Source organism: Zonotrichia albicollis, chromosome 20, assembly GCF_047830755.1.
Source record: "Zonotrichia albicollis isolate bZonAlb1 chromosome 20, bZonAlb1.hap1, whole genome shotgun sequence".
NCBI lineage: Eukaryota > Metazoa > Chordata > Aves > Passeriformes > Passerellidae > Zonotrichia > Zonotrichia albicollis.
In genome coordinates, this window is record NC_133838.1 from 11,530,228 (window position 1) to 11,544,204 (window position 13,977).

The 13,977-nt window shown below is 43.5% G+C and overlaps 3 protein-coding genes across 6 annotated transcripts in view; 1 reads left to right on the plus strand and 2 right to left on the minus strand.

Annotated features, from left to right (window-relative positions):
* Positions 1-25: 25 nt before the first annotated feature.
* Positions 26-13,977, plus strand: part of GRHL3 (grainyhead like transcription factor 3) — a 106,865-nt gene continuing 92,913 nt past the window's right edge. Inside the window, exon 1 of one of the 4 annotated variants that reach the window (XR_012583302.1) lies at positions 26-2,224. Coding sequence is in view for 2 of the 4 variants with exons in the window: in XM_074555527.1 (XP_074411628.1) it covers positions 2,094-2,224 (131 nt within the window). In the remaining 2 variants the exon portion in view is untranslated. Of the gene's footprint in view, positions 2,225-8,114; positions 13,780-13,977 lie in introns of those variants that run through there. The other 3 variants (XM_074555527.1, XM_074555526.1, XM_074555528.1) reach the window with 3 other exon arrangements.
* On the minus strand, positions 3,682-6,282 carry LOC102064887 (fatty acid-binding protein, liver-like). Its single transcript, XM_005494694.4, has 4 exons — positions 6,130-6,282; positions 4,460-4,632; positions 4,091-4,180; positions 3,682-3,790 (listed from the first exon to the last, which is right to left on the minus strand). Exons 1-4 carry the CDS (start codon positions 6,194-6,196, stop codon positions 3,740-3,742), a joined length of 381 nt encoding a protein of 126 aa, XP_005494751.1. The 5' UTR covers positions 6,197-6,282; the 3' UTR covers positions 3,682-3,739.
* MYOM3 (myomesin 3) overlaps positions 6,667-13,977 on the minus strand; it is a 28,291-nt gene continuing 20,980 nt past the window's right edge. The window contains exons 29-37 of the mRNA XM_074555525.1: positions 13,678-13,788; positions 12,842-12,929; positions 12,230-12,268; positions 11,992-12,097; positions 11,123-11,286; positions 9,248-9,284; positions 9,117-9,139; positions 8,974-9,029; positions 6,667-7,845 (exon numbers count right to left, since the gene is read on the minus strand). Coding sequence (XP_074411626.1) covers positions 7,549-7,845; positions 8,974-9,029; positions 9,117-9,139; positions 9,248-9,284; positions 11,123-11,286; positions 11,992-12,097; positions 12,230-12,268; positions 12,842-12,929; positions 13,678-13,788 — 921 coding nt within the window. The 3' untranslated portion in view covers positions 6,667-7,548. The remainder of the gene's footprint in view (positions 7,846-8,973; positions 9,030-9,116; positions 9,140-9,247; positions 9,285-11,122; positions 11,287-11,991; positions 12,098-12,229; positions 12,269-12,841; positions 12,930-13,677; positions 13,789-13,977) is intronic.

A 13,977-nucleotide genomic window follows, 5' to 3' on the forward strand; every position in this document is an offset into this window, starting at 1 on the left:
TGCCCCGCTCCGGCAGCGCGCATGCGCCCTGGCCGCGCGCGGGAGCTCGCGGGCCCGCCGGCGCGCGCCGCGCATGCGCGATGTTCTCCGCCTCCCTCCCCGCTCGCTTTTCCCGCCGAAAGAGCGGGAAGGGGGAGCGCGCGCGGGGCAAGATGGCGGCCGCGCCCCCGCCGTGAGGGGAGAGCGCGGCCCGGCCTTGTGCGGCCGCCTCACGGCGCCGTGCCTCCCTCCTGTGCCCCCAACTGACACCGCCTCGGGCTCTAACGCCCTTCCTGAGGTTCAGGGGATCGTTGTCCTGTGGCATTGCTGTCGCAAAGTGTGGAGTATGTATAAGTTCTGTTAAGAAAAGGTGTTCTTTGATGTTTGACGTTTTTATGCCTTCTAGCCTAATCAACAAGAAGGGAGATGTAACCGTGAAATGGCAGCTATCGAGCTCTAAGTGATGTGCCTGTGTTAGAATAACAGATTGGTAGAATTGCCTTGTTAAAGTTTAGGGCTGGACATGCTTCGATGATCTCAGACCTAGGGGGAGCTTAACAAAGCTCGAGAAAAAAGGATGCCCGCTGATAGAGGACACAAAGAATGCAGAATTTATGGGCCATCTGGCAAGAGCTCCCAAGATAAGGAAGAAACTAATAAACTCAACTCAGCGACCGTGCTGAAATGATCTCCAACTGGGTAAATGTAATTTTACATCTGCAGGGGCAGGTCATGACCATCACCCCACAGACCACTGGCCCAAAAGGAGAGAACGGGACTAATTAACATGAGAAACAACAGAATAATTAACCAACAGAAGATAGAATACTAATTCAGAACTATGTGACCTATAGCCAAGGCACACTAATTCCTTTGTTTGCTAAAATGTGTAAATAGTAATAAATTTTGATCATTGGTGAGCTCCATTTGTGCAATCCCACAGGGCCCCAACTGTGCAACACTGCAATAAATGACCAGTGTCTCTCTGGAGTGTGTAACTATTGTTGCACATGGAGTAATTAATGCAATTTTTGTGGAGAGCACCGTTACCCACTGCCCTGCTGAGCGCCAGGAGTTGTCACCAGGCTGTTTGCACAGGCCCAGCCCTTTCCATTAAAGCTGTTTGTGTGATGAAAACAATCCAGTTGGTGGGTGGAGAGATGATTTCTCACCACGCTCATGTGTGACTCACATAAAGGTGGATAAAAGGCACATCTGACCCCACAGTCACAGGGTTTGGTGAAGAGTTCAGTGAAAAGTGTCTGCATTTTCATGTGAGGGATTTGCAGCAAACTCCTGCAGGGACAGAAAGACTTGGAGCTGATGCAGCCCTGGTGTCTGCCACCAGTGTATTTTCATCTTTATTTTTAATATTCATGAATGGAAACTGGTGGGAGGACATTGCTGTTCATATCTTGGCAATCTCACATGAAGAAGTGCCTGATTTTTACAGGTTTTGAATGACAGATGATTCAAGTTTGAATGGCAGATGAAGTTCAGTCATTAACACAGGAGATGTGCAGACATATACACTTCCCAAAAAAATGGAATTTATGTGGTTGAATGTTCAGGGTCTGCATGCAGGACTCAACAGAGAAGGGATGGGGATCTCTGACCATGTTTTTTGCATTAAATATTTACAGTTAGCATTTTTCTGTATGCAAGCAGCTGGTCGAGTTGTTACCTTGTGCAATATAAACACAGATCTGCTCACACAAATCATTAAAAGAACCTAAAAATCCAGCCAAGAACGCACATCAGAGACTGGAATTGTGGTGGGAGTGCTTGGCACAGAGCAAAAAAGAAAAAAAAAAATTTACAGACATTCTGAAAACAATTAATTTACCAGAGAGTGGACTTTGATGGATAGGAATCCATGCTGCCAGCAATACCTTGTCAGATTGGGAATCAAAACTTGGAACAAGATCCAAGTTAGATTATAAATACTCCAATGGAGTCCTTCACAGAAAAATGCACAGAAAATTTGTTTTTGTGGAATAGCGACTCCAGAGCCGCCATCCCAGGCTGTTATGCCATTGAGGAATGTTCATTCCTTTGGGCCATGGGACACAGATCTCAGTCTGATCAGAATCCCTCAGGTTTGACTGCTTCACATGAGGACCTGCACTGAATATTCCACCCAAATCTGGGCTGCCCTGTGGCAGAAGGACATTGCCAGAAGGATGGGAAAGATTGGCACCATTGCTGGAAAAAATGAAGTCACTGCAGCTGTGAAGAAACCCAGGTGAAGTGTTCTTTTAATTTTTTAGAATTTTAGCCGTTAGAATGACTTGGCATGAGTTGAAGTTCCAAATAAGATCAGTGTGCTTTTAGTGTGTGGTATCTGCAACAATGATTTTGTAACGGTTTGAAATGAGTAATGAAGGATTGCCTTGGTTTAGAAATAAACCTGAGGTGTTTTGCATGTCCCAGCCTCCAGTTTGCAGGCACAGCCTTTGATCCTCGCAGACCTGCAGCACTCTGTGAATTTCCTGCTGGAAAACCACAGCGTGTGTTTGGTTTGGTTTCAGGGTGTGTTTGCAGCAGTTCCCCAGCAACTCCCAGAGAGAAGGGTGCTGAGTTCTTGGGTGCCTTTAAAGCAGCTTTAAGGCACCCTCCTCCTCCTCCCTGAGCTGTACCAGCCCCGATTTCAGTGCTGCTGATCTTATTTCTGTGTAACTCACATGGAATTTCATTCTGGCTGCAGGGTTGTGCCTGGCATTGGAGCTGCCTGGGAAGCAGAATGAGCACAATGATCCTTTATGCCACTGAAACTCCCCCTGAGAGCAGCCTTATCCCAGAACGAGAATGCACTTCCCAAATTGCTCATATCACATTGTGTGGGTAATAAATCACAACTTCTCCCCTCACCAACTGCTCTCCTGGCATGGGGAGATGGGAACTCAGCACTCTCCACTGGGATAAAACCTCCCGGTGAGGATTTTAAATGGCATTATCAATCCAACAGCTTTATTCAGGATTTTAAGTGGCATTATCAATCCAACAGCTTTATTCATGAGGTCTTGCACCTAAAACCAATTCTAACCAATCTGCAGTGACTTCAGTTGTGAAATGGGGCTGCTGATACAATAATAAGATATAATCTCCTGTGTGTATTATACTTAATAGAGACACGGGCTCTGAACAAAGTCTGGTTTCCTTCAGCCTCACAGACTTGGGCCATGACAAGACATTTGGGAGAGTTCATTGCAAATTGGAAGAATGTTTAATTCTCTCTCCTCTTAATTGCACTTCTGTGTAATTCAGTTTAAGAACAGCCATCCCTGTTGTCAATGACTGCTGAGTGCTTCCCAGCTTTTCACATATTGCTGTTTCCATTGCTGGGCCATGTGGTTCAGATCAGGCCAACAAATGCCTGATTGTTCTGTGCTGGCCAGGTCACAGAGAACGGGTTTGCTTAAAAACTAACCTGCAGCAGGAGCAGGAACTAAAGCTGAGTGTGTTCAGTCTGTGTGTGAGGAATCAAGGAGCATTTCTGTAGCTTTTGGCTGCTCCCAAGGATTACTGTGCTGAGCTGGAGCTGTGTGATTTGTCCAGCTTGGGCTGTCTGGGAGGCAGATTTGTGTCACTGAGGACAGAGGGGGAAACACAGTCCTGTAACAGGGGACTGCTGTGAGAAAGGAGAGCAGAAATCATCACGATTTCCTGTGCTGTTTGTTCAGATAAAACAGAGCTCACGCCTTGTGGAAAGTGCACTTTATTTCAGGTATGGAAAGGTGTCACACAGGAGGATCTGTCTTTAGGCTTTCTTGCCTCTTCTGACAAGTGTTACTCCACCATATGTTATAGTCTGTGGGAGACAAATACACATTTTTATAGCTAAGTGGCAGAAGTGGCTGTAATTCATGCATAAACCCATCCTAGTCCACAAGAAAACACAGTCACAGCACCTGCCTGTAAATATATGTACAACACTAAAATATATGTACAACACTAAAATATATGTACAACATTTGCATGAAGGAAAAGTTGCAGTTGGTTGTGCCCTTGGAGCAGTCTTTATCCACTCTGTAAACACTCTGAGCTAGCCAACATTTTTTCCTTCAGCATTTTTCTGCAAGTGCCTTTATTTTCACTTATTTGCACTTACCTCCACCATTTCATTTCCTTTTACTTCCTGCTCGTGAGAGAATTTATCTGATTTGCACACCAGCTTCCCATTGACCAAGTTCACAGTGCACTGTTGGGACATTTAAAAAACATTTTTAAAAATTAGATTTTGGAATTCAATTCCAGCAAGAAGAGGAATAATAAATAGGAAATAAATTACACTCCTGTTTCATAATGACAGCTGTTAATTTAAACTGGAGAGCACAGCATTTGAATAGGAGTTTTAAGAACATTTCTGTTTGTTAAAGTGGTAGAAATATTTGCAAATTGAACTGGTACAAACAAATTGCACTCACACACAGACTGAGGTTCAGGGATAAAGAAAGATCCTGTTCCAGGAATGCTTTACCTTCAGCTTCCTGCCATCCATGGTGGTGATGTCAGCCTCCTTGCCCAGTGTAAATGAGTTGGTTACAGATTTGTGGGGTGTTTTGGATGTCACAACAAAGTCGTTGCCTTTTTGTTGTATTTCAACAACAGGCTTAATGTCTTTGGCCATTTTGATGGTGTCATCTGGCAACCCTGCAAAAACAGGCAAAACAGGAATTTTGTTATGGAAATAGCAAAATAGCAAATTGTGCCTCCAACAAAGGCACAAAAATCCAAACCAGTACTGGAAGGTGATGTCCAAGTTAAAAGATGAATCCTGGTTTGGATTCCTCTCTTCTCTATGGTTTTTTTTGCTGCATTCCTTCTGGTCTGGTTGGGTTTTGGGGTGATATCTGGTGATGTGTCACATTATGCAGTTTGTTGTCCTAAGGGCTGCCCATGGGGTGATGATGCTCCATGAACAGAACCACGTGTGCATTATGTTATTTTCCCAGGGAGTTGGGGGATTTTCTGTCCAGTCAGAGCTGGAACACTGGGAGTACCTCACTCTCCCTTTTTGGGGTGTCCCTGGCATGATTTGGAGGTGTCATTGTCACCAGGAGAGGGGTTGGGTCTGTCACACTGTCAGACCAGGCTTTCCAACTGGAACTGCATCTCCCTCTCCTGAATATCTCCTATTTACTGTTCAATCCCCAACAGGAATGTTTTATTGGCAAAGGTAAGTGCACATTTATTGGTGTAGCCAACTGGAACTGCATCTCCCTCTCCTGAATATCTCCTATTTCCTCTTCAAAACCCAACAGGAATCTTTTGTTGGCAAAGGTAAGTGCACATTTATTGGTGTAGCACCTCCTAATCCTCCCAGATTAGATTTGATAATCACCCAGAGATTACTGACATTATCACACTTGATAAGCACTGCCAGGTTTCTGACCACTTTTAGGTGATAATTATTCCCAGATTACTGACAGCATTTGTGCTGCAGGAAAGGCTTCTGTACAATAATTGGGAGGCTGAATAAATCATTGATGCCTTGTTTCTAGTTATATATGTTTATTAAATTACAGGTAATTACACAACAACTCTTCTTTGGGGGTTATCTGTAACATTTCTCCATCAATATGTATTATATGTTATGTGTTATATGTTATATGTTATATGTTATACACTATATATAATATATAGTATATAGTATATACTATATACTATATACTATATACTTATTATATATTATATAGATAATAGATAGTATATATTACATATAATTATTATATATTGTATATATTATCTATTATAACTTTCAGCTTCTTTTCCCATCCAAATTCAATCAAACAGACCGAACCAACCAACTACTATAGATAGTAGATAGTATATATTACATATAATTATAATATATATTATATATATTATCTATTATAAGTTGCAGCTTCTTTTCCCATCCAAATTCAATCAAACAGACCGAACCAACCAACTACTATAGATAGTAGATAGTATATATTACATATAATTATAATATATTTTATATATATTATCTATTATAACTTTCAGCTTCTTTTCCCATCCAAATTCAATGACACAGACTGAACCAAGCAGGGCAGTTTGTCCCAGAAATAAAGGACAATTCCATGGGAGCACAGCAGTCAGAGCTGAGGTGGCAGTGGCTGAGGAGGAGGAGGAGGAGGCACTTACCCAGAGCCTTGAGGAAGGCCTCGAGGTTCTCCTGAGCGTAGATGTGCCAGGTGCCAGCGAATGCCATGGTGGGACACAGCAAGGGCTGCCCCTGCCCTCGGGGATGCTCTTTATGGACACACAGGGGCCAGCCCAGATCGGCAGAGGGCTAATTATTAACTGGGAACAGCAATCATTAATCAGTTATTTGTTCTTAATGAGCATAACCTCTCGTTCATGCTGCTCTCACCTTGAGGGTTGGCATGCTGTGTTTGTTGTGGGGTACTGACCTGTGTCCAGCCTTGTTGGAAAGTGTTGCAGTGCAGCTTCATTTGTTTGCTTTTTCTTCACAACTTCAGTGTTTAACACATTCTCTGTGTCTTGGGTAGAATTCTTCAGATAAAGTTACAGCAGATCAAGGGGATTGGTGTTGTACAGCAGGAACTTCCTAATTATCACAATGTTCTCTGCTGTGAACCTTAATGAATGAATAAAATAGAATGAATAAAATCATTCTATTTCTTTTCAAATTGGGGGCCTCCCATTGAGGACAGGCAAAATCACATTGGAGTGGGACATGAGTGATGACTTTATCCAGCAGATGTCAGTGATGTGCATCTAATGGAATTGAATTAAACTCAGCTTCTTTTTACGTTTTATTTTAATAGAAGATAAAAGATGAAACAGGGAACATTGCTGGGAGAGTGAATGCAGGAAGCAAATAGGATGTGTTGTTTTTTCTTCTCACCAACTACACAAGGGTTTCTTCCCTCACTCCAGCCCTTGTGATGTTCCTTGCTGTCTGTGCAGGCCTGACTGTTGATTTTGGAAGACTTTCATTAGATGTGCCTTGCAATTAGATTGCTTAATTCAAACAGAGCCTTATCCCAGTGGTGGGTGACCTCTCTGAGTTAACTTTTCATTCTATTTAAATAGAGACCCAGTGCTCAGCTTCTTCTTACCAACTCACCACCCTTTTTTAGTAGGTAATTTTAAAGAAGGTTCACACAGAAAGAGCCACATTTGTGACTACATTTGCCTGTGAGAATTCCTGATTTGCAGGGTCATTTTAATGTGTGGAGCATGTCCTGACTTCTCAGGTGTAGTGATTTCATCATGGATGTACTCAAAGCAGTGCTGAGATGGCACCAAGGGGTTCAGTTTAATGACACACACACAGAGGCTACAAGAAAATCTGTTACATGTAGAGATTTAATATAAAAACCCTCCACTGAAAGCCCACACAGATTTACCAGGGCAGAGTCTCTCTGGAGAGTGAACATGCAGTGCACACACGTGTGAGCACACACACACACACACACACACACCAGAATTGTTCTATAACTGCCAAACCACTGAAATACTGCTAAAATAAACACAGAGACACCAAAAGGCATCTGAAGGAGTTAAATTCCTTTCAGATTCAAGGAGACAATAAATTCATTTACGCTTTTTTGTGGCAATCCCAGCTGGGATTTCCTGCTCTGTTCCTACTGGGATCTCCCCGTGTTTATAGACACTGATGGTGACCTGCCCTGTTTCAGAGCCATATTTATTCTTGACATAGATGCTGTATTTTCCTGTGTCTTCATTGCAGACCCTCTCTATGGTGATTGTGACCATTGAGCCCTTCACATCCATCTTGTATCTGTCCTTAAACTCGATGACCTTCTCGTTTTTGAACCAGGTGATCTCTGGGTAGGGGTCTCCAGACACACAACAAGTTAAGCACAGGGTCTGTGGTGAAACAGAGAACAAAAATGGATTGTGAAGCTCTAAATGTGCAGGGAAATTCAGTGCATAGAACAAAAATGGATTATGGAGCTGTAAATGTGCAGGGGAATTCAATTCATAGAACAGAAATGGATTGTGGAGCTGTGAATGTGCAGGGAATTCAATTCACAGAACAGAAATGGATCATGGAGCTGTGAATGTGCAGGGAATTCAGTTCATAGAACAGAAATGGATTATGGAGCTGTGAATGTGCAGGGAAATTCAATTCATAGAACAGAAATGGATTGTGGAGCTGTAAATGTGCAGGGAATTCAGTGCATAGAACAGAAGTGGATTATGGAGCTGTAAATGTGCAGGGAAATTCAATTCATAGAACAGAAATGGATTGTGGAGCTGTAAATGTGCAGGGAAATTCAGTGCATAGAACAGAAATGGATTGTGGAGCTGTAAATGTGCAGGGAATTGAGTTCATAGAGCAGAAATGGATTATGGAGCTGTGAATGTGCAGGGAAATTCAGTTCATAGAATCAGCATCATTTAGGTTGGAAAAAACGTTTAAAATTGAGGCCAGCTCTTAACCCAGCCCTGCCAAGGCCACCACTGAACCTCATCCCCAAGTGCCACATCCACACATCATTTAAATTAAGAGCAATAAAAATCAGTTCTCACATTTTCATTGGTGACATTCCAACACTGATATCTGATATTCCTTTTCCTGATTTCCTGCAGTGCAATCGGGATTAACCTGAATTCACTGGGCCTGACTCAGATTTGTCTCACTGGTGTTTTATAGCTGCCAGTGCTGTCAGGTGGCACTGAGACAGGCACAGGGGGAGTTTGCAGTTATTTGCAGGGGGTTTGTGCTGCCTGAGCAAAGGGAAATGTGACTCAGGAATGGAAGAAGGGAGTTGGGCTGGTGGGAGAATCAGGCCCAGCACCTCAAGGCCTTCAGAGTCCAATCCTGTGAGATGGGGGCACAACAGAAGGGTCTGGCAGTGAGGGTGACCCAGGAGGGCAGCATCTCTCAGAAAAGCTGCTGGCAATGCCCAGGAGGGTAAAAAAGGATCTTTCCTCCCCCTCAGTGATCCCTCTGTGTCTGTGCAAGGAATCCATGGAGTTACTCAATATCACCTTGTCCTCCATGATGGTGGCAACATCTGGCAGACCTTGAACGACTCTGGCACGACCTGGGAATGAGCAAATAGAACATTTTAGTTTTTCTAATCAGCAAACCTGGCTATGTTTCACCGAAGGGAGGAGATTGGTTTACTTACGCTTCTCTGCTATTGCTGCTTCCCTGAAAGGGAGAGAAAATGTGGTTTTATTTATTAGCCATTATATGAACCATTTACAGTGTGAGACTCAAAATAGATTTAGCTGTGAAAATATTTAGGCAGGAACTTACTTCAGCCTCTTGTGCTCAGCCAGGGCATCTTCAAAAGCTGCAAGAATGAAAGGTTTTAGGGAAAGTTGCCTTTAGTTTTGTTTGATTTATTAGATTTAGCATTATGCTATTGTTACAGTGCTGAGATTACATGGATAATTTAATTATCCCATAGATGGTATCTGAATGAAAGATTTTAGGGAAGTTGCCTTTAGTTTTGTTTGACTCATTAGATTTAGCATTATGCTATTGTTACAGTGCTGAGATTACATGGATAATTTAATTATCCCATAGATGGTATATACCCCTGCCTTGAGCAATCACAGCTCTGTTTGTGTACTGAAATAAATGGGGCTGAGTTCTCTCTTCCCAAAGAGAAATTTAGAGGAGGATAAAAACCTTCAACAGTTTGGAAAAGCTTCTGTAAACCTGGAAGTTCTCCTTTCCAAGATGCCTCCTGTGAGATTTGTTGTCCAGGGAAGGAATTGGACACATCCTTTCCCCAGCAGTGCCAAGGCTCCCGAAAGGCTTCGCTCCTTTCCCCTCTCCTCGAGTTTCTGTGGGTTTTTCCCTGTCCCCCTCAGCCCAATTCAGGGATTGCAGATGGAGATCAGCCCCAGCTCCAGGAGGGAGAGAGCAATCCCTCTCCTGGAAAGCAGCTCAGGGGTGCCCCAGTGTAGTAAACCCCTCAGGTTTAGCCAGGGCCCCTTGGAGAATAGAATGCTGACACAGCGGCAAAGAAGTTTCCTGTCTGCAGGGACATCCGCCTTGTACCTTATCCCTATAGCTATTACAGGAGCCTTAGACAGTCACTGGGTGAGAGAAGGACCAGAATCTTGTTCCTTCATCAGAAGGCTTGATTTATTGATATATAATATATCATACATTATAGGGACATCCACCTTGTACCTTATCCCTATAGCTTACAGGAGCCTTAGACAGTCACTGGGGTGAGAGAAGGACCAGAATCTTGTTCCTTGATCAGAAGGCTTGATTTATTGATATATAATATATCATACATTATAGGGACATCCGCCTTGTACCTTATCCCTATAGCTATTACAGGAGCCTTAGACAGTCACTGGGGTGAGAGAAGGACCAGAATCTTGTTCCTTCATCAGAAGGCTTGATTTATTGATATATAATATATCATACATTATAACTATACTAAAAAGAATAAAGAGAGAGCTTGCAGAGAGCAGCTATGCTAAGAATAGAATAGAATAGAAGGAATGAATAACAAAGTTCTGTGTGCAGGGAATCTGTCCCTGAGCTGCTCCTGTGATTGGCCTTTAATGGTACACATGGAAGATGAGCCAATCACAGGAGAACCTGCTACATAACAATTGATAACAATTGTTTACATTCTTCTTCTGGGGCTCTGCTTCCCAGAAGATGGACAAATGTGAAAGAAAGGATTTCTATGAAAAAATGTCTGCGACATATAGCCATGTAAGGCAATATTGTGTTAAACCCTACCATTGGTCACTTATGGTCACCCTAACACCTTTGCCATTGGTCAGGATTAGATCCAGGCCAAGGGTATAAAAGTAGCATACTGTACCCCTACTAACTGGGAAGAAGAAGAGCTGAGACCCTTCAGGGACCCTCCAATAAAGCCATACTCGTGGAACAGCCAGCGTCTTCTGCTTCTCCTCTCTCTACCGTCTGCTGGAGCCTTAGGCCAAGGGAAAAGCTACCTAGCAAGCAAAGCTGAAATCACAAGAGCTGCCTGATCACTAAGAGCTGAATATTCCCTGCTTGCTAGGGGCTGTCCCATGGCCTTGGTCTGAGAGCGAGCTGGCTTCTGGCACCCAGTGCCCTTGGGGCTGAGCTCTGGAGCGGTAACAGCTTGCATAGGATAAGACCAAGCAAGGCTCATTTACCCCAGCTCACCTTGCCCTGCCAGGTCTGCAGTCAGCCTGTGGGAGCTGCTGCCATCGAAGATCTCCAGGGTGTATTTGCCCTTGTCGGCCTCCCCGGGCTCCAGGATGTGCAGCCAGAGCTGGTCCATGGTGCTGCCAGCTCTCGTCCTGTCCCGGCTCTCCAGCTGCTTCTCCCTGAGGGAGCAGTGATGGCACTTCTGTCATTTCAGCATTTTCTAGTGGGAGTCAGGATTCATTTCATGGAGAGAGGAAATCCATGGGGCTGCACTTGGAGGCAGTTTGCCAGAGCTTCATAAACTCTACAAAAGACCTCCTGGTTGTTATTTAAGGGATTGAATCCCATTTAGATGTTGAATATTTGTAAGTATTTAGCCCTTGAATGTTATTAAAAGTTCACCTCCTTATCTACATGTGTAGGTGGTATCTAATAAAACACCAGCTCTCTATTTAGGAGGACATTATAAGGCTAAATTATTCAGTGTTTGGGAAGAATTTTGTAATTTTGGGAATATTTTTTATTCAGAGTGGGGGAAGAGAGTGGTTTAGGAAAACATGAAGTAGTAAAAATAAAGTGTTTGAAAAAGTTCTGTCTGTAACCAAGGAGGCTGTAACTGAGCAGTACCATAAGTGCAGCATCATTATTATTCTAGGAAAGATGATCACTTATAAATATTTCTGCAGTGCTACCATAAAAATAACATGACTTTCCACTCTGGAATTCCCAGACTTGTTCCAGGATGGGAGTGAATTGTGGATTTCAGCCCTTACTCAGACAAATCCAGAAAAATGTATGGGCTCAGGCCCAAATGTTTAAATTTGGATAAACAGTTAGAAGGAACAGTGCTCCAGAAACTTTGCAAAATTTTTTGGGGGACTTACTTGTGGTACCAGGTGGTTTTCATGTAGTCTGTGTAGTACTTGACTTCAGTGTAGATTTTGATGCCCTCCTCAGTGGGCTGGATTTTCAGAGGTGTGGCAGAAAGAGCTGGTGGTGTAAAATAAAGACTGGAATGGAGGAGGAATTCCCAGATTTCCCTGTTCCAGGACAAAATCCCAGCCAGAGGAGCAGGGATAGGTGGTGCTGGTGCTGTGCCCTCCCCCCTCTCCCCTCACATACCACTGATCCTGCACAGCTCCTTCAGAAGCTCCTCAAAGGCTGAAAGACAAAGATTGAAGTGTCTATAAATACAAATCACAGCAAGCCACCTCCAATCTGCCCCTGAATTTCACTGTGCTAGGATGGTTTATAGCCATGGGTTATTTGCTGTCTTTTTCTGTGGCACAGCTCACTGGGAATGGAGTTTTTGCCTCTGATTCATTTGTTTTCAGATGCTGGGCATTTCTTACTAAATTTAGATGCTCCTATCTTCCTTCCCACTCAGCATGTGCCTCCCAGACAGGAGATTTATGTCCCAGGTTCACATGATGGATTCCAGATGTCGGGGCAGCATTTAATCTGGGGCAGCAGAACCTCCTGATGGATTCTGGGTTGGAGTGACTGAAACGTCCCTGAGCTTTTATCTGTGGGGCTTGGCAGAATTTATAAAGCAGCCCTGGCTGGAGAAATGACTGCAGGTGGAGCAGGAAACTCTTTAAATTCAACCAGTAATATTTTAGTGTGGGTTTGAACTCCTATAAAAGCACTTAGGACATGTAGGTTTTGTAGGAAGTGAGGATATTTGGGTTTAAATCCCAAAAGGGGTGTGAATGTGATCCAAAGTTCTCTCACCTCCTTTTGTGAGGTCCAGCTGGGTGGAGTCCTCTCCTCGGTTATCTGAAACCACTGCTTTGTACAGGCCCTCATCTGCTTTGGTTACCTACCAAATACGTGTGTGCATGTGTAATGTTGATTAAAATAACCCAAACAAGCCCCAAAACAAACAACACCCCTCCCAGAGAAATCTCCCCTATCACTGAAACAGGATTTGGGAAAGGGGAAAAGCTCAGATTCATTCCTTCCCAATGAGTTTGGTAGAACTGAGCAGAAATGAGGGGGAAAAGGGGGAAATTTGCCTCAAAACCTCCTGTGAAAGGATAGGAGCAGGATTTGGGAAAGGGGAAAAGCTCAGATTCATTCCTTCCCAATGAGTTTGGTAGAACTGAGCAGAAATGAGGGGGAAAAATGATAAATTTGTTCCAAAGCTCCTGTGAAAGGATAGGGGGGTCTGGTTCAGAAGCTGTTGGGTTTGGGGTTCAGTAGCTCAGCTTGTGCCTCAGTCCCTGTGTGAAACCAGCTCTTTTCAGCCTCTCAGGATGTGTTAAACTTTGCACAGCCACCCACTGTTAAAAACATCTTAATTCTTCTTAGAATCTTCAATCACAGCCTGGTTGGGTTGGAAGGGACCTTAAAGATTGTTTAGTTCCAACCCCCTGCCATGAACTCCTCTAGAACTCAGATTCAGAACCTGACTGCAACATTAAAAGTTTCTCCTCTTCTGCTTTTCTCAGTGTTTCTGTCACTCAGCGGGCACTACCCAGAACCCACATGGAATATGAATAAGATCAGCCCATTTTTGGTTTTTTTTGCCATTTTCCTGTGGACCTCTGAGCTGTTTGATGCTTCACCTTTGGGATCTGCAGAGTTCCCATCCCAGTCTGTGGATCAAACTCTCCACCAGCTCGTGCCTTGTGATTGAAGAACCACTGGAAGCTGGTGTCCTTCCTCAGGTTTGTTGCCTGTTTGAAGTCAACATTTAGAAGTCAAAATCCATTTGATTCCTTAATTCTTGGATGTTCCAATATGAATCATCACTTACATTACTCCAGAATCTGAGAATTTCCCTTCTTTGTTAAAATTTCTGCCCAAAAGAAGCCATTTCCTTAAAAATGCAGCAAAGCATTTGCACTGCTCATATCCTCTGAAAA